This window comes from Lutzomyia longipalpis, chromosome 4 (assembly GCF_024334085.1).
Source record: "Lutzomyia longipalpis isolate SR_M1_2022 chromosome 4, ASM2433408v1".
NCBI lineage: Eukaryota > Metazoa > Arthropoda > Insecta > Diptera > Psychodidae > Lutzomyia > Lutzomyia longipalpis.
In genome coordinates, this window is record NC_074710.1 from 4780519 (window position 1) to 4800673 (window position 20155).

At 34.4% G+C, this 20155-nt stretch overlaps 4 protein-coding genes across 5 annotated transcripts in view; all 4 read left to right on the plus strand.

The window, feature by feature from the left end:
* The window catches only part of LOC129795542 (histidine-rich glycoprotein-like), a 446033-nt gene that overhangs the window by 222179 nt on the left and 203699 nt on the right, over positions 1-20155 (plus strand). The gene's annotated exons all lie outside the window — the stretch shown is intronic.
* On the plus strand, positions 11950-13063 carry LOC129794453 (farnesyl pyrophosphate synthase-like). Its single transcript, XM_055835205.1, has 3 exons — positions 11950-12006; positions 12058-12225; positions 12299-13063. Exons 1-3 carry the CDS (start codon positions 11950-11952, stop codon positions 13061-13063), a joined length of 990 nt encoding a protein of 329 aa, XP_055691180.1.
* Positions 14728-16242, plus strand: LOC129794454 (farnesyl pyrophosphate synthase-like). Its single transcript, XM_055835206.1, has 3 exons — positions 14728-14784; positions 15264-15404; positions 15478-16242. Exons 1-3 carry the CDS (start codon positions 14728-14730, stop codon positions 16240-16242), a joined length of 963 nt encoding a protein of 320 aa, XP_055691181.1.
* On the plus strand, positions 17204-18795 carry LOC129794455 (farnesyl pyrophosphate synthase-like). The gene is made up of 4 exons (XM_055835207.1): positions 17204-17219; positions 17290-17360; positions 17817-17957; positions 18031-18795. Exons 1-4 carry the CDS (start codon positions 17204-17206, stop codon positions 18793-18795), a joined length of 993 nt encoding a protein of 330 aa, XP_055691182.1.

Below are 20155 nucleotides of genomic sequence, written 5' to 3' on the forward strand. Positions count from 1 at the left end.
TACAAGAAAAATTTGATTTTCCACAATGTCATTAAAATTTTTATTCAACTCCATCGAAAATTTCAAGAAAAATAGGAAAATGAAAAAAAAAAAAGAAATTTCGATCGAATGGCTTTTTATGTGTGAGAAGGAGGAAAGGAAGTTCTTTTCTTCGGCGTCCATATAGCCATTAAAAGACGCCATTTTTCTTTATCAACCCCCCCTTGCATGAAGAGAAAGCGGAAAAAAGGAGAAGGAAAAGCCATTGTCGTTTCTCCAAACACCCCCCTCGTACCGTTGTTTTCTCTCTGTCTTTCCTGCATGAGGGTTTCTAGTGTTGTCCCACCCGCCCCCGGGTGAAGAAAATGTTGTTGGAAAAACCCCATAGAATGAAAATTTCCATCGTCCCGCCCGTTTTTAGCGTCACACCACCACCGACAATAACCAACATTTTGAGGCACTTCCGTGGTGCTTTCTTCTCGCTTTTCTTGCCCTCATAATGCCATAATATGATCATGGTTGCTGATAACCTCCTCACACCCATGCACCCCCTACCAATGGCCCACCCACCTCATTTTCTCTCCTCCATGTAGCATCACAGCTACCACTTCATTGTCCGTAGAGGAGAATCACACTTTCCGGTGAATGATAAAAAAATCCACACAGGGTATACCCTGTGCACAATGTGGGTGGGTGGGCAACCCCAAATGGAAATAAAAGTACTCATCGTGGTACCATCTCTGTGAAGCACCCAACTCCCGCGCGCACTAACAAACGGCACGAGAGTGGAAATTGAATAAACGAACCCACACTTGGTGAAAATAATGGGGTGGTGTGAGCATCCCCCTATAACATTCCCAACATAGCACACCGAGAGAGAGAGATATGCCACACTACAAATTCCACATTATGGTGCAGAAGAATTGAAATTGCGGGTGACACACAAAAGCCATTGCAAAGTATAAATCTGCAAGATATGGCGTGTGTTCCTTGAGCGATAAGCCAACCCCCTCCGTGGAAAAGGCGCTTCACATTGTTTCTGTCGCCGCGATAAAAAGCTTATGACAGGGGGTGGAAAATTATCATGACAAAAACCTCCCTCCACCCCCCAGCAGGGCTTTCTTTTCTCTGCAAAATTGGCGCAGTGATTTTTTTTTCTTCATTGCGACTCCCATGGAATTCCTTCTCATTAGCCACAAAGGCACATAATTGGCACCGATGAGATGGAGGAAAAAAGAATTCGAGCTGTGGTTCTCAAACGATTTGTTCAATTGGGTTTATCAGGACGATTATTTAAATTAAAAATATTGAAGTATTTTTGAATTTGTTCGGAATACTATTTAAATTATTCCTTATTTAATGGGTAGGGGAGACCGGGGCTAATAAAGTCACTTAAGGGTTTGGAAAAAGCTTAAAATATCATATTTCCTAGCTAGATAGAACAAAATGATCTGAGAAAGAGTTGTAGGGCAGTAAATTTCCTAAAGAAATTAGCAATACATTTCGCTTTATCTGTTTGGGAAATATGATATTTTGAGCTTTTTCTAAACCCTTAAGTGACTTTTTTAACCCCGGTCTCCCCTATAGTATTTTGGAGACCAAGATATCCTTGAAATCATTGAAATTTCAGAACAAATTCTTGAAATTTCATAGATTTCTTGATCGCAGAACAAAAGCCAATATTAAGAAACCCATTTTCCTTCTTTTCTCTAAGGATATGAGTTTTCCTAATTAGAATACTATAATTCAATTTTAAAACAGAACCTGTAAAAAGTATATAACGTGACAAAAATCTTAATTACATATTATTTTTAATCATTTAACATGAATCCTAGAACAAAAATAAGAAGATATTTTGAATTTTGCATTTATTTATTCCTAAAATGCCGAGAAATATTTTTTTATACCTACTTGCTGTTATTTTCTACATTTATTTTTACCAATTAAAATGTTTTAGAATCCTAACCTTGATAGGTTAAATCCTAAATTTATTTATTTGTTAGGATTTATTAAATAAACGTATTGAAGGAGAGCTATTCACACTCTGAGAAGTTAGTCCCCAAAAAGGTAACCAACTTCTTCTTCTTAATTTCTAGTTATTCTAGAAAATTCCTTTCTGTCATATGAAAACTATCTAAAGGCTTAACATAAGAAACGATTATCCTTCATTTTGCTCCATCTATTTTTTTTTGTTTGCACAAGAAAAATGTTTTCAAAATAATTTTTGCCACAGTTCGAGAATCTCAAAACATGGATGTTATATAGCAGAAATTTTCAACGTGAAGTGGTAAAAAGTTTCTTTTTTTTCATCAAGAAATTGTATAATGAAAAAGGAAATAAATTGCTGTTGCTTCATTTGCAGACATTTGTCACTCTTTTAAACTAATTACGAAATTTTCCGCTTCATTTTTCCACCTTACCTACCTTTTTCTCTGCCCAAAATCCACACGAAGTAACAGAGAAAGAGAGAGAGGGAAGTTTTGTTGGAAAATTCTTTGTTACATAGAATACCTTTTCACAAAATGAAAAGAAGTTTAATGGAAAAATCGTACATAAGAACGTTACAATGAATGTACTGATTATATTTGCAAATAAACACCATACAACTTTGCTCACTATTTAGGGGTCTTCTGTCTCACTTTACGGGAACATTTTTCATTCACCCCCACAGGCATGCTTCATTAGCTGGAGGGTGAAATTTTTCTTGCGTCTTGCAGCAAGATTCTTGCAATTTTCTGCATTTCAATTGAGACGGAAGGAGAGGAGAAAAAATGTGAAGATAATTACGTTGTTCTTATGCAAATTTTCACTCTTTTTTTGTCTTTCTCTCTAATAAGGACGTCTTGCGAGTTGGCAGTGAAGAAAAAGAGGCACATCCTGTTGGAAGTACTTACACACAGTGTGTTGTTTGCTCAACAATATTTCACTACCACCGTCATTTAACTTCCAAAGTAGCGCTCCTTTGCTCATTTTGCATCACTCACGCCCATGGCAAACATCCTTACGCAAAAACTTTCCACAAGGATGTACCCCACTGAATAAATCATTTTGCTAATTACTTCATTATTGCCAAAAACCATGTAGAACATTGCAGTAGAATGATGGGTGGGGTGTGGGAGGAAAATTCCACCATTCGAGGATCACTTGAAAAGTTTGTACAACATGGAAAAGTTTTCCCGCAAAAGCCACTTTGCGATGGCAATTTTCGGTTTGGGAAAAGTTGTGCTTTCTCGCGGAAGTCTTTCGCAGTTATTCACTTGATTAAGTTCAGCAGCACCAGGGCAACATTTTGGAGGCATAGCCTCGTAAAATATCACCCGCACCCGCCACCCGTTACCCTTGTGGCAGGAAATGGATTTAACCGCACTGATTGGATTTTCAGATTTATTGTCCTTAAAATATGTTTTTACAACAATAAATTAGGAGAAGTAAAAGGGATGAAAGAGGAGAAATGATATATAGAACGCGGAAAAGGGTTAATACACAGAGGGATGAAAAGTTTCTCGAATTTAAATTAAATGTGAAAAATTGTTAAAAAGCCAGTTAATTGAATCTTTTAAATTTTATTTAACCCTTTCACGACTATTGGATCTTTGGTAGATCAGAAGCAGGAATAGCAATTCCTTTAGGAAAAATTTAATCAATGTTTTTCTTCCCTATTGGAATTTTCATGAGAAAAAAACAAAATTACAGTCCCTAGGCAAAAAAAATTGCAGTCTTCTTGGAAAATATCTTGTCTGGAAAGCATGAAATATTTGTTTTCTCTAGGAAATTTTTCTTATTGTTTTTTTTCCTCGAAAGCTACATTCATCCCCTTTACAAATCTTCCAGGATGACCAAAATCGGATTGAGGGTTGATTTTTAAAGGTTTTGCAAGAAAAAATTAGTTTACCTCACAAAATCACTTCTAACTTTTTCTCGCAAACCGATTTTGACAAAAAAAAAACTCTAAAAGCTACTCTCTTACTCGTTACAGAACATCCAAGGTGAACAAAATCGGTCAAGGCGCTGACTTTTTGTAGGCAATTTATTAGAATCTGGTAGAAAATTCCATTTTCTCATCAATCGACTTTTAAAAATTAACCCCTCATCCGATTTTGGTCATCCTAGTAGATTTTGAAAGTGGATGAATGTAGCTTTCAAGGAGAACAAATTCTACATAAAAAATATTTTCCAATTTTTCTAGACAAAATAAAGGCATTTGTATTATTCTTGTCATGAGACTGTATTTATAACTTAACACTTGGAGGATCGAGGTTTCTAACCTGAAGAGTTTGACCTTCATTTTCTCCTAAAAGAAAATGTTTTTCCAAGTTTTCTTTCGACTATCTTGAACTTCCCTAAATACAAATGTAGAAATTATCACGTTATGTTTAAGAGATTTTATTCTGTGATGATTTAAAAAATGTCGATTTTGTCACTTTGGCCAGCAAAATCCTCCAAGGGTTAAAAACGACATCAATTTCCAAAATTTTGCAATTCTTACTTTTTCTATTATTACTAAAAATCTACTGAAATGATTTTAATTTAAAAATGTTTAAAACTTTAATTAATAATAATCTTTAATTATTAATTAACGGAATATTTCATTTTATCCATTTTGGGGGTGTGAAAAAATATTATTTCTGAAAGTTTTGATTCTTGGGTTTGAAATACATATATGTATGTACTATATTCACAGTGTCGCCTTCACTGCAATTTACTATCTCTTCGTGAAAACATTTTTAAACATTTATTTTAATTTATTTTTTAAAATCTATCAGCACAATACGAATAAATTATTTAAAATTGAATTTCTAAATGCTCCATCCTTTTATATGTAATTTTACAAAATATTTTTGCCATGTCCTCGGTTGGATGCGTTCATGACTCAAATTCAATTGTCTTTCAATTTTCAACGCAAGTTGAGCGTACACCGGGAGCTCCTTGACACCGTTGAGTGGCGCTTCGGGGGGCAAACATTGTGTGATTGTGTGGGCCAATGTTATCAAAGTAAGGATGGTAGTCATTTTGCTGCAACCCTCGTTTACTCCTAAAACTCTCATTCGGCGATTTCACGTCCAATTAACCCCGTAACGCCTACAACACTACCACGGCTATTATTGCAATTTTCTCCGTGTCACAAATTGAGTTAGACTCGGTTGGATATATTGTGCTGTTCTATAGGGTGGTGCGGGTGGTTTTGCATTTGGCTGTGGTAGCACCGTACCAACGTCTCGAAGACGGAGATTTTGGCCCGTGCGTGGGGTATGGAAAAATCAATTCTTTTTCATGGGGAAGAGTACTGTGCAAGAGACGAGAAGAGAATCACAGCGAAAAAGCTCCCACATAGAAAATGCTCTGTGTGCTAAATTAACAAAATGCTTTTCATCCCCAATGGCGGTCTTTTTTTTTCCACCTAGACTTTGAGTGAAAAAAAATATATCAAGATTTCCAATTATCCCTCCCGCTCAATCCCGCCTAAATACCCCAAAGTTGAATTTTATTCACATTTTATCCCCATCCGTATTTTTCTTCTTCAACTTTTCCACATTTTCCACAAATAAAAAAATCACGAAGGTAAAATTAATATTGAATTTTCCTACATATCCTGATGACGATATATACGTGAAGGTAACATGAGAATATTTTCCATCTGGAATGCAATCTCGATGGGAATTCATTTAACCAATCAATTTGCAAGCAGGTGTTTGCGAGTCAGGTAAGATCCAATCAAGCTGCAATACGGTGATTGGGGAAAAAAGTGCAAGACGAGGTCGAATGTCCTGTAATGTTTGTCGTATCACCTGCAAATTCAATTGCCGGAGAAATTGCAATACTTCCACGTGATTTATTTCTCTTGCACTTGAATGACTTTCCTTTTCCATTAAATGCAAAACATGCGCATTTTATTTTTGTTCGCGAAATTCCCTGAATTATACGCGATAAATTACACTTTATTACGGAGCAGGCACGTTTGCATCCGTATTCCTTGCCTTCTAAAACCGATCTGTCATTTTTGCCGCCAAATCATTCTTTTTTCCCTACATTCTCTATTTTCACCACACGAATTCACCACTTCGAGTGCGCGCCAAATTCAAATATTATTTTATTTCATAAGTTTTCCGAACAGTCCCCTCTTTGAGCGGAAGCATACCGCTGAGCATCAAACATCTCTTCTTTTCGATTTCCACAAAAAATGGAAAGATTTGGCGGTCCTGCTTTACTACTTATGATCTCCTTTCGATAGCTCGACCTATTCATTGTGTAGCGTCCTTCTCAACTGTTTCCTTTGTCAAACGCTACTATCCCTAGCTGACAAAAAATTCCTCTGCAACTGCTATTACCTCATAGTTCTTGTTGACACTCTACAACTAAATTCTTAAGCTTCCAGCTACTATTGAGTTCCGCTTCTATTGATGTTACTGCTTCTCGACAACTTCCAGCTGTCGAATTTCTAATTCGTAATTTATCCACTATGTCTCGATGTATTCAGCTCAATGGACATTACTGACTCCACGAGCTCTAATATGTCTCTTTTGCCCTTAGAAATCTTCTAGAACCTCAATTTATAGATCTACCTCATGTAATTATTGTCAAATTCTCTAGCGATAGCCACAATTACGCTATTGTCAATCTTATCCACTGCGTACCTTGATATCATCTACAAGGGCTGCCACTGTAACGCCAGTGCCAACCATACTTAGAATTCTTGACATCCTCTTCTACACGTTTGACGCTATGCTAAACTTCAGGCTCCACTTCCCAACCTGCAAGATCTTCTTACTGCAACATTATTTGGAGCGATCCCGCCGAATCGCTACTTGGGAGGTCTACTCACCGACCCTTAACATCTTCCTAAAGGCTTCATATGAATCGCAGCATACTTCACCATCGGATTTATTTTCTAAAAGCATCAGCCTACGAATGCAAATCTGCTTAATTGCCTTACACGCCTCCTGTCTGAACCCTACGGGAAATCTTGCAACTCATGTCACAAATGCTACTTCCATCCGGATCTGTGACTTAACACCTTGTCATTTAATTACCTTCAACTACGGTTTTCTTCACTGAATGTTTCTTATTATTAGAACGCAGTTGATAAGGGAGTTCGTCACTACAGCTTCTCGTTCATTTTCCAATTATACGAATGCTTCTTACGATCAACGAGATGCTAATTCTGCCTTTGTAACTTGTCTTTACCTTAGCCTCTTTTTAGATTTGCTTCGACACCAATATCGGCCATTCTGTTCAATCTGAACTCGCTGAATATGTATATAATTAACTCGAGCAATGCTATAATCGACTGATTCCTTCTTCCGATCAGAACATAAATTCTGCTGACATTCGCACTTCTACAATCACCGGACTCCCTGACTGCGTCAGTCAAATTCGGTGAGGCAAACACTACCACAACTTCTGACAAGAACTCTTGATCACGTGAGCAACTCGTATCACGTCCACTTTAAAGAAAGGTGACACTGCTTAAACTTGATCAACCCTATCCAGGAATTCATTAAGTTCATAGCTTTCTCATTTCGATGGTAGAACATTCAAATGACTATAACAGCTTTCATTCTTCTACTGCGGCTTCATTCCTTTCTCCGAATACCTCTATTAATTGCTACAACTCCTCCAATAACAGTTCACACTGCGTCTCTACTGGCTAAAGCTTATTCATAACACGGTCATCAGCTGTTCTCAGACAACCTGGAGAGCTTCATCTCCTCATTAGACAGACAATGGAGATTTTCGTATATCCACCCGGAACATCACATTCCTATTCTATTCTAACCCGTGGGGCTTTTGAGATTAATCAAGAATCACCCTTGGCACGTACGACTCTTCCAAGCACTTTATCCCTTTCGTACTGCCATTATCCAGTTCCTTTAGTGAATCAACATCTACGTATGTATCCTTGATGACCGTCCTTTGTCCCCCCGTGGGCGCATCTGCATATCCCTTTGCGACACTCCTTACTTCTCCCTCGTTGGGAACTTGACCCCAATGAAACTTTCATCAGGACATTTTCAAAACAACACCATCGACCTTAAACTTAATAGTCACTCCTGACATTAGATCTCTAATCGTCGATTGCGAGGCTGATGAAGTCAGAGTATGAGCCAGAAAGTGCAGAACCTGAACCTTGTTTGCGAAATCTTATGCAGACGGGACACCTTAAACATCTGCACTCGTTCAACAATCAACATATATCGAGTGTATCCTTCTCTGGATCATATGTCTTTCAATAGAACACGACTAATATGCTCTTTTTATTTCGGACACCACGATGCAGTACTTTTACTATAATTTACCTTCTTGGTTTCCATGAAAGGTAACACTCTGTTTGGCCAATGCTTCGACTCTTTCATTCGATTCTGAATTCAATCTATTCTTTATTGTGCCAAATGTCCCCTCATGCAGTTAGTAGACTGCAAGAGCACTTGAAAACCCGAAGGATATCTATTAAACCTTTGACGAGTGAGCTTCGAGGCCCACATGAAACCTTCACAACGACCAACCTATGATCGCTGTTTTCAGCTACAACTTATGGTCAGTACTAAGACCAATCAACTTGATGTACCAAACTGCAATGGCACTGAAACGATCCTCTTGGCTAGCACAGAGACCCTCTATTGCTCTGAAACGAAGCCACTTTTCCATACGTTCTTTCAAACCGACGTTCAATCAGTTGTCCATTTTCTTGATTTGAAAGGAAACACTAAACAAATAAGTTTCCAAGGAAACTTCATGACCTTTAAACTCTTTCCCAGTCCCACAGGACACGTTGTGGCCAGTACATAGGCCCTCAAATATATTGCTGAAGGTATTATGAATAAAAAACGAAAACCCTCAATAATCCATCATTGAGAAAGCAATTTCCCAAAGAAATACGATGACCAGCAATTAAGTCCTTTATATTTCCATAATGAATAAATGTGTTCTCAAAGGAAACATCCTGCTCAGCACGACGCCCTTTAAATGTCCGGAACTACGGACAGATTGTACGGTTAGCAATAAACCACCTTAAATGTTCAACACTATTAACATTTCGTTCCCGAAGGAACTATTTGTATGCTTCGTAGACCTTCGAATAATCTTTTTTCAACATCAAAGACTAGTCGAAACCTTCAACCTTCGTAGGACATATTATGGCCAGCGCTTAGGCCTGTTGATGTCCAGCATCGATGACAGTTTGTTCCCGGAGGAACTGGTTTGGCCTGCACCATAGCCTTTAAAAATGTCCAGAACTGAGGACAGTCTATTCAGACCCTTGTTTTTTTTTTTTTTTTTTAACCCTTTTTGGCCTGCACGTTGGCCGCTTGAATTTGTCCAGCACTTAGGACAACCTTTAAACATTTTTTTTTTTTTTTAACCCTTTTTGGCCTGCACGTTGGCCGCTTGAATTTGTCCAGCACTTAGGACAACCTTTAAATATTTTTTTTTTTTTTTTTTTTTTTTTTTTTTTTAACCCTTTTTGGCCTGCACGTTGGCCCCATGAGTTTGTCCAGCACTTAGGACAAACTATTATAACCTTTATTGGCCTGCACGTTGGCCCCATGAGTTTGTCCAGCACTTTGTCCAGTACTTAGGACAACCTTTAAACCTTTTTCGGCCTGCACGTTGGCCCCATGAGTTTGTCCAGTACTTAGGACAACTATTATAACCTTTATTGGCCTGCACGTTGGCCCCATGAGTTTGTCCAGTACTTAGGACAAACTATTATAACCTTTATTGGCCTGCACGTTGGCCCCATGAGTTTGTCCAGTACTTAGGACAAACTATTATAACCTTTATTGGCCTGCACGTTGGCCCCATGAGTTTGTCCAGTACTTAGGACAAACTATTATAACCTTTATTGGCCTGCACGTTGGCCCCATGAGTTTGTCCAGTACTTAGGACAAACTATTATAACCTTTATTGGCCTGCACGTTGGCCCCATGAGTTTGTATTATAACAGTACTTAGAGTTTGTCCACTTAAACTATTATAACCTTTATTGGCCTGCACGTTGGCCCCATGAGTTTGTCCAGTACTTAGGACAACCCTTGAAAGAGTAAATCTCATTTTATTTATAGTTAGTACCTTAGCAGCAAGTTACCTTTCCTTTCTATATGCAATTAATAATAAATGCATCTAAATTATTTCAACATTTGTGCCTAAATTAAGGCATCCTTTCGAATAATTCAAACTCTGGCTGTAAAATCGGTTATTTTACACAATTTTTACTTTACTTTTTATGGGTGACGTCCCCTATTAATTTTTTTACTTCACTGACAAAAAAGTGAAGTCCCCTATTTTGTTCCTCCGTGTCAAATTTGCAACATAAATTGCTGCCAAATTTGTCACTTTGGAGTCTTTTACTCCTAATTGTACTCACAGATTTACCATATTACTCTCCGGGAGTGACACACTTCCTTATTTGCGGCCCCACAGCCGCTCCGAGGACCCATTGTGGAATTTTTCTTCTTGGAATCGAACTGCAATTCTACGAATCATGAGGACGCCATTTGATTTTTCTTAATCAAATTTTCTTCCTCAATTCTCCCCCCAATTGCAGCCGATTCCAAGCACCATCACTTCACTGCACTTCCATAGGTCCTGGTTCTTGCGAAGGACCATAAATGTTCGCGAAATTCCCTGAATTATACGCGATAAATTACACTTTATTACGGAGCAGGCACGTTTGCATCCGTATTCCTTGCCTTCTAAAACCGATCTGTCATTTTTGCCGCCAAATCATTCTTTTTTTCCCTACATTCTCTATTTTCACCACACGAATTCACCACTTCGAGTGCGCGCCAAATTCAAATATTATTTTATTTCATAAGTTTTCCGAACAATTTTCATTTTTATTTCTGTCAATTAAACAAGCAGAGTTTAGCTTAAAAAAATGTATGTAGCTTCTTTAGAACTATTATGCTATTTTATAATTATTTTTTTTAATTTCTTCTTAAGTGATTTATAACCGTAAAAAATATACACTACCCGTCAAAAGTTTCTGGGCAAGCAAAAATTGTGTATAAAAGCATAATGCAAAGTATTGAATATGAAGAATTTTAAATGATACAAGAAGTATGCAATGTGTGATGTGGGTATTCGTCTTGTCCATGATTAGAATATTTCAGCAGGTTTTATATTCCATGATCAAAGAAAGGCAAAGAAGAATTATTATATATCTGGAGACGTTTAAAAGTTTTAAGCACGTATGAAACTTTAAGGATAATCACGCGTAAAACTTATGTAATCTTTCAGTCTTAATTTAATAATATGTATATCTTTTAAAACTAAGATTATTCTGTTTTTAAACTTAAAAACATTTTAAAAGACAATGCTATAATTTTGTTGTTAATTTCATATTAAATGGTTGGTGAACAAATAATAACACATGTGCTATATATTAAATTATATAAAACACTAATTTTAAGACATTACTGGCGTTAATATTAGGTAATAATTCTTTTTTGTCGGTAGTTTTAGCACTTTTGGCAAAACAGTTGGTAATTCTGGTAAAGGTGTCGGTACACCTGTGATGAACTTCATTCAACCATAAACATTTTCTTTTATGTTAATAACTGAAATTTTAAATTTGCACATCTTAAGTGAAAAAAATTAATGAGAATAGAGATTAACAAAAACTCCTTATAAAAGGAGTGACCACAGCTGCCGGTTCTTAGTACAACTCAGAATTTTATTAAAATTAAAACTCAACTGTGACTTTGTGTGGACTAGAAAATTACAAAATGATTTCATTTAGGAATCTTTTTGCAAAGAATTTGATTAAAAATTCAATTATTCGTGATTCAAGGATTAATCTAAAAAGAAACTTTGGTGTAGCTCCTAGTTCAAGGGAATCATTCCCAGATAAGAATTATGAGTTAATAATGGCGCATTATCCAAGTTAGTTTTCTTTTTCTAATCGATTTTCTATTCGACTTTTTATTAGAAAATTTTAAAAATAAAATTCTTTTCCAAAGGTTTCATAAGTAAAATGAAAGCTGTGGTTGAAAACTACGATACAGTGATGATTGGAAAACATCTTGAACGGGTAAAACAAAATTAATTTCTGTTATGTTTTTTTTTTTGTATCTACATTTAGCTGTTTTACATTAATTATATTTTTGAGGTGCTAAATTACAATGTAATTGGCGGTAAGAAAAATCGTGCAAAAATGGTTGTGGATGCTTTTAAGGAGACTGCACCAAAGGAAAAGTTAACAGACGAAAATCTCTTACTAGCAGTTAACTTAGGATTGTGCCTTGAAGTGGTAGGAAATTACGGAGAAGCTAATTTGTATTAAAAATTTTAACTTAATCTTTAAAATATTCATTAAATTTTAGTTTCATGCAGCTTACCTAATTTTTGATGACATTATGGATGAAAGCCCAACACGAAGAGGCAAACCGTCTTGGCACAAACTTGATGATGTTCAATTGAAAGCCATCAACGATTCCTCAATGATGGAAGCAACAATTTATAAGTTTATCAAAAAGAACTTCAATCATTTGCCCTGCTACGAAAATATCATTGATACATTACACACAAATATTTTAATAATAACTGTTGGACAATACCTGGACATGATAGCAACGGACCAGGATGTCTTAACCTTCACAATGGAGCAATATAGAAAAATTGTCATTCATAAAGCTTCTAATTATACAATTTATACACCAACAAAATTGGGCCAAATTCTGGCAGGAAAAGAAGATGTGCATTGTGAAAAAGCTAAGAATATTCTCTATGAAATGGGAGCTTTCTTTCAAATTCAGGACGATTTCTTGGATTGCTACGGAGATCCAAAAGTAACAGGGAAAATGGGAACAGATATCCAAGATGGGAAATGCACGTGGCTCGTTGTAACATTCCTCCAACGCGCCAATAGCGCTCAAAAGGATATTCTCAAGAAGTTTTATGGAAAAAAGGATGAAGAATCCGTTGCGAGGATTAAGCAGCTCTATGAAGATGTTGGTTTGCGTGAGGCCTACAGAAACTACGAAAATACAGCCTACAAAAGCATCAAAAGGGCTATTCAGGAGACGAATGGGATTCCTAAGAAAATGTGTGAAGGCCTAATGGATAAAATTTATAAGAGAAAATTTTAATTTTGAAAAGCTGTGGGTTATTTTGTAAAACATTTTTTGTTTTCAATTAAATTATTAATAATAAAATATATTCCATACCCAAATATATGTACTTTACAGTAAGATCTTAGCAATTTGAGTGTGGAGGAAGCTTATAATTACCTACTTACTACCCATAAGAATTGCCATAAACCTCTCATTAAAGATAAAGCATTTTAATACAAGAATATTTTAATTTTTTTTCTTAGAAATACTCACAGTAATGTTGTGTTTATAACGCTGTTGGTTTTTTCTTCGGCATGTTTGCTTTTCTAAAGAGAATCCAAACTCCTCCCATTGAGGGATTTTGTCTCTATCACTAAGACGCGATACTCAGTAAAAGCTTAAAGCTCTTTAAATATATAGTACCCAACTAATCATCATGAGCCCCCAATCATGTGTGAGCAAATTTCACTTAAAGCTATAATTGAGGAGCGTTTATTAATGGGGGGTGGTGAGTAAGTAAAAGGCGTGAACAATTAGAGTACTCCGACGAAATCTTTAGATTAAAAAACTGTTATCCGACCCTTCAGCAGGTAAAATTGGGATAAAAAAAACTATTTCTGTGTGAGGGTGCTGTAATGGGGGGAAGTGATGGAATCCCATTTAGCGCTTACAACTAATATTGACCCCCTATCGAATTTCATTACAATCGACCCTGTCGTTTCGGAGGAGTTCATGTGCCCCAAACAAACAAACAGACAAAGTATTCAGCTTCTTAAATTATTCAAAAAAAAAAACTTTTAATACATTTATTTAACAATTTCCTTAATTTCAAAACAAATGGTTCGTGTTTAAACACACCTTTAAAACTTTAACCTTCTGTACTTGGTATAGATGATCGACACCATAATCATTTTTTTTCAAAATAAGCAAATTCTTTCGGTCAAATAAGTTTTTATTAACTTCTTGGTACTGTCTAAGAAGTCTTTTACCCATTTTATAGCAAAAAAAATGTTTAATTGTTTTTTTAATAATAAATTCAAAGTTTTTCTTTAGGTTAGAATTGTCGAGACATGAAGTGAATGAAGAAAACCAAAAACAAATAAATTTGACCATTACAACAATTTTTGAATTCCCACTTTTTTTACATTTTTTCTGGTGATCAACTTAAAAATTTTCACATAATTCTCTCAGATAAGCAAGGAAATTATTTCCAGAAGATTAGTACTATATCTCTTAGAATAGCTGCGTAATACCTCGTAATAGTTACTATCTCATTGCAAAAAGACGGTTAATAGTGTTATAACAGTCCTACATATAATAAAGACAAATGATAATGATCAATAAGATTTCAACGAAACTCCTTAAAAGGGGAAACCACAGCTGCTGGTTCTTAGTACATCTGAGAATTTTATTAAAATTAAAACTCAACTGTAACTGTGTGGATTAGAAAATTACAAAATGATTTCATTTAGGAATCTTTTTATAAAGAATTTGATTAAAAATTCAATTATTCGTGATTCAAGGATTAATCTAAAAAGAAACTTCAGTGTAGCTCCTAGTTCAAATGATTCTTTCTCAGATAAGAATTATGAGTTAATAATGGCGCATTATCCAAGTTAGTTTTCTTTTCCATTTTCTATTTGATTTTCTATTAGAAATTTTCAAAAATAAAATTCTTTTCCAAAGGTTTCTTAAGTAAAATGAAGGCTGTAGTTGAAAACTACGATACAGTGGTGATTGGAAAACATCTTGAACGGGTAAAATACTTTTTTTTTTGGAATAGATTTGTCCAATTTTTTTTTGCCATGTTTGATTCTAAAATTGTCTAGAAAAGTTAATTCTAATTCAATACTTTCGTTTTGAGCATGAAGTCCTTAAAGTCATTTAACCCATTTGATTTTTTTAAAACAAAAAAATTATTTTGCCATTTTTATGCACTCAAAGTCAACTAAAAAAATTTTGAGGACAAATTTGCATTAAGTCGAGTTCTTCGTCAAAAGGTTTTTTCTTCATCTTCCGTATTTATATAATTGGTTTTTTCTAAGCTTTTAGTCGCGTTTCGAGTTACCTTCTCAGGATATTTTAAAATTTGTGAAAAATTAGTTGACGAAAAACCCTAATTCTTGCCCAGATGTAAAAAGAACTTTTTGTGAGAAAGAAACAAAAAATTTATTAACTTTTTAGATTATATTATGGTAATAATTACTTGATTATCTCTTTTAATTTTCTCTCAAAGGTGTTGAACTACAATGTACCTGGCGGTAAAAAAAATCGTGTAAAAATTATTTTGGCTGCTTTTAAGGAGACTGCACCAAAGGAAATGTTAACAGACGAAAATCTCATACTAGCAGTTTACCTAGGATGGTGCATGGAAGTGGTAAGAAGCTAGGAAAAGGCTATAAAGAAATAAAGGACTTTGAATTAATCATCAATCTATCTGAAAATATTAGCGTCAGGCGTCTTACATCATTGTGGATGATATTATAGATGAAGCTACAACACGAAGAGGCAAACCGTGCTGGCATAAGCTTGATGATGTTCAATCGAAGGCCATCATTGATTACATAATCATAGATTCAGCAATGTATAAGTTTATCAAAAAGAACTTTAATCATTTGCCCTGCTACGAAAATATCATTGATACATTACACACAAATATATTAATCTCATCTATAGGAGAGTATCTGGACATGATAGCAACGCACCAGGATGTCTTGACATTCACAATGGAGCAGTTTAGAAAAATTTCCATTTATAAAACTGCTAATTATACAGTTTATACACCAACAAAATTGGGCCAAATTCTGGCAGGAAAAGAAGATGTGCATTGTGAAAAAGCTAAAAATTTTCTTTATGAAATAGGATTTTTTCTTCAGATTCAGGACGATTTCTTGGATTGCTACGGAGATCCAAAAGTAACAGGAAAAATTGCAACAGATATCCAAGATGGGAAATGCACGTGGCTTGTTGTAACATTCCTTCAACGCGCCAATAGAGCTCAAAAGGATATTCTCAAGAAGTTTTATGGAAAAAAGGATGAAGAATCCGTTGCGAGGATTAAGCAACTCTATGAAGATGTTGGTTTGCGTGAGGCCTACAGAACCTACGAAGATACAGCCTACAAAAGCCTTAAAAAGGGTATTCAGGAGACGAACGGGATTCCTAAGAAAATGTGTGAAGGCCTAATGGATAAAAGTTATAAGAGAAAAATTTAATTTTGAAAATTGATTTTTTTTAGAATATTGTTTGTCCATTAAACCATGCTGAAAATTCTTTTAATAAATCTTTGTTTGAACAGAAACCACGAAAAGCTATATATTTTTTTTAATTGTGATACTCTCAAGGCAAAGATTAAGCATAATTTCTGTGTAACACCTAAAATACAAAATCATCCGATCAGTCACAAAGTTGGAACACCAATTGGTGTTAGTACCTACACAAAAAAACTTACACAAACACACTTTCAGTCAAGACGTAGTATATATAGAATTACGAGAAAATGGTAAAAAAATAGAACAAGATATCAATGAAACTCCTTAAAAGGAGAAAAGCACAGCTATTCTCAGTCTAGTGCAGAAATTCATTAAAATATAAAAAAATTATCAATGAATCAGAAAAGTTTAGAAAATTTTAAAGTCAGATTTTCCACAAGCTTCAAACATATTTCTGAGAAGATCATGGTTAGTAATACATTATAAAATAATGCTTTTTTTTACTGATTTTATAGAGAAATAACTTTATTGTTTTAATTTCCAGTTAAACTTTTGGTCGTCATTTTAAGGCCCTGTTACAATAAGGTACTATTCTACACATCCTGATGACGCAAAGTAATAGCTATAATAATTTTTAATAACTTCTTACTAAAGGAAATTTAATATTAAAGCTTCGTCAGTGTTAAAAAGTAATGAGTAATAATATATCAATGAAACTCCTTATAAAAGGAAAGAACACAGCTTTGTCTGTTCTCAGTACATATCAGAATTTTATTAAAATTAAAACTCAACTGTGACTTTGTGTGGAATAGAAAATTACAAAATGATTTCATTTAGGAATCTTTTTGCAAAGAATTTGATTAAAAATACAATTATTCGTGATTCAAGGATTAATCTCAGAAGGAATATCAGTGTGGCTCCTGGTTTAACTGAATTTTGCCCAGTGAAAAAGGATAATTTATTAATGGCACATTATCCAAGTAAGGTTTTTTTCCATTTTCTATTCGATTTACTATTGGAAATTTTCAAAAATAAAATTCTTTTCCAAAGGTTTCTTAAATAAAATAAAGGCTGTCGTTGAAAACTACGATACAGTGGTGATTGGAAAACACCTTGAACGGGTAAAATATAAATTATGTCTCATCCAGGAGACGATTTTTTAAATAATTTTTATTAATCTTGGCTTCAAAATTATCTAGAATAGTCAGCTATCAACCAATATTCTTGAAATATCGCCTATGTACATTTTTAGACTCTTCCTTTAACCGAATTTCATTTTTAATAATGTGAATGTATTTTTTAGCTGTGATTCTTTTTTTCATTTTTATACCCTGAGTTAATTCTAGTTTTTCTTCAAAAGACTTTTTCTTGATCTTCTGTATTTCATTTAGTTTTTTTTTTTTTTCAAAGCTCTAATTCGCGTTCTAAGTTATCTTCTGTGGCTATTAAAAGTTTGTGAAGAACGTAAAACTTGAATTGAACAAAAAAATAAAACTTTATATTAAAAATAAAAAAAAATCATGTATTTTTTAGGATGGTAATAATTAAGTGGTTATATCTTTAATTATGTTTTAAAGGTGTTGAATTACACTGTATCTGGCGGTAAGAAAAATCGTGCAAAAATTGTTGTAGCGGCTTATAAGGAGATTGTACCAAAGGATAAGTTAACGGAAGAAAATTTCTTACTAGCAGTTTATTTAGGATGGTGCCTTGAAGTGGTAGGAAATTACGGAGAAGCTAATTTGTATTAAAAATTTTAACTTAATCTTTAAAATACTCATTAAATTTTAGTTTCATGCGTCCGTCCTCATTTTTGACGACATTATGGATGAAAGCCTAACAAGAAGAGGCAAACCTTGCTGGCATAAGCTCCCAGATGTTCAATTGAAAGCCATCAACGATTCCTCAATGATGGAGGCAACAATTTATAAGTTTATCAAAAAGAACTTCAATCATTTGCCCTGCTACGAAAATATCATTGATACATTACACACAAATATTTTAATAATAACTGTAGGACAATACCTGGACATGATAGCCATGCACCAGGATGTCTTAACATTCACAATGGAGCAATATAGAAAAACTGTTATTCATAAAACCGCTGATTATTCAATTTATACACCAACGAAATTAGGCCAAATTCTGGCAGGAAGTGAAGATTGCCAAGGAGAAGGAGCTAAAAATATTCTTTATGAAATGGGAATTTTTCTTCAGATTCAAGACGATTTCTTGGATTGCTACGGAGATGCAAAAGTAACAGGGAAAATTGCAACAGATATCCAAGATGGGAAATGCACGTGGCTCGTTGTAACATTCCTCCAACGCGCCAATAGAGTTCAAAAGGATATTCTCAAGAAGTTTTATGGAAAAAAGGATGAAGAATCCGTTGTGAGGATTAAACAATTGTATGAAGATGTTGGTTTGCGTGAAGCCTATAGAACCTACGAAGATACAGCCTACAAAAGCATCAAAAGGGCTGTTCAGGAGACGAATGGGATTCCTAAGAAAATGTGTGAAGGCCTAATGGATAAAATTTATAAGAGAAAATTATAATTTTGAATGCGATGGGTTATAGTTTCTTGTTTTCAATTAAATGATTAATAATAAAATATATTCCATTTTCAAATAAGTATGTACTTTGCAGTAAGATCTAACTAATTTGAGTGTGGAGGAAGCTTATAGCCATAAACCTCTCATTAAAAATAAAGCAATAAGTAATGTTGTACATGTTTATAACGTTGTTGGTTTTTTTTCTATATTTTCTTCATGTTTTTTTGTGACATAGTGGCTACGATACTTCCGTAAGTTTTTTTTCTTAGACTAAAGGAATGTGATTCTTTAATTTTTGTATTTTTTCCTGAGCATCATTTGTAATTAACTTAAGAATGTTTTTTTTTCCTGTAAATAGAGCCTGAAGATGCCAATAAATTTTAAGAAATCTGTCCACCAATCTGTGATTATATTTATATTAAATTAGATAAAAAGTAGACTGTAGAGCCCATCTGGAGAGAAAGGATGAAAATTTTCCTTTCCAGGATCCACTTTTAACTGAGGAACGTTTACTTTATTGCTTTTTATTGAAACTTTTCCTTTGTGCGAATTAGAAAATCCGTCTTTCTTTGTCTGTGATTTTTGCACAAGTCTTTAATTACCAGTATAAATTTAAAACGGCTCAAAATTATGAGCAATGAGCCACTTGAAAAACAGGTGTCCGCGCATATTGAGCGGAAGTTTAAATTTAGGTTTTAAATTAACTGAAAATTCTAAACAAAACCTGAGTAGAAAAGGGGTTCTTTTATTTTTGGCTGCAATTCCTAGTTTTTTTCCTTGCAACATTCCTTCAGTCATTATGAATCTAACTATTTTTAAGGTTTTTTCTACGCAAAAATTGTCTAATTTAGATTTAAACGTTCAGAATGAAAAATACATTATTTGAACAAAACTGTTAAATAAAATACTTAAATTTTGCTCGTGTAATGTACCAAATAATTGATTTTTTCGTATTTTTGCGTGTCCTTAAAGTAAAATTTATATCCTCTTTTTTTAAGCAGCTGCTTTAGGTATTTTATCCTGCAAATTAGTTAAAAAATAACTGATTGTGAGTTCACTTTAAATTTTCATCCAAATAAGGCGTTTGAGTCTGAATTAAATACTGCTTAAATCCAAATTAGGTAGAACCTTTTAATAAATTTAAAAAAAAAAAGCTTTCTTCAAAGTTTTTTTTAAGCAAAATCATGAAAAAGCGAAAAACTATCATTTTTTTTATTGGAGGTCCTTTATTTAACACTTGAATCACCACCAGCCAATCAAACCATTCTTCGAAGGAAGAGAGATTCCTTGAGCACCAGAAAAAGGATCAAATTTATCCCTTTTTTTCTGCAATCCTTTTCGCCATTCTTTTCTTATCACAAAA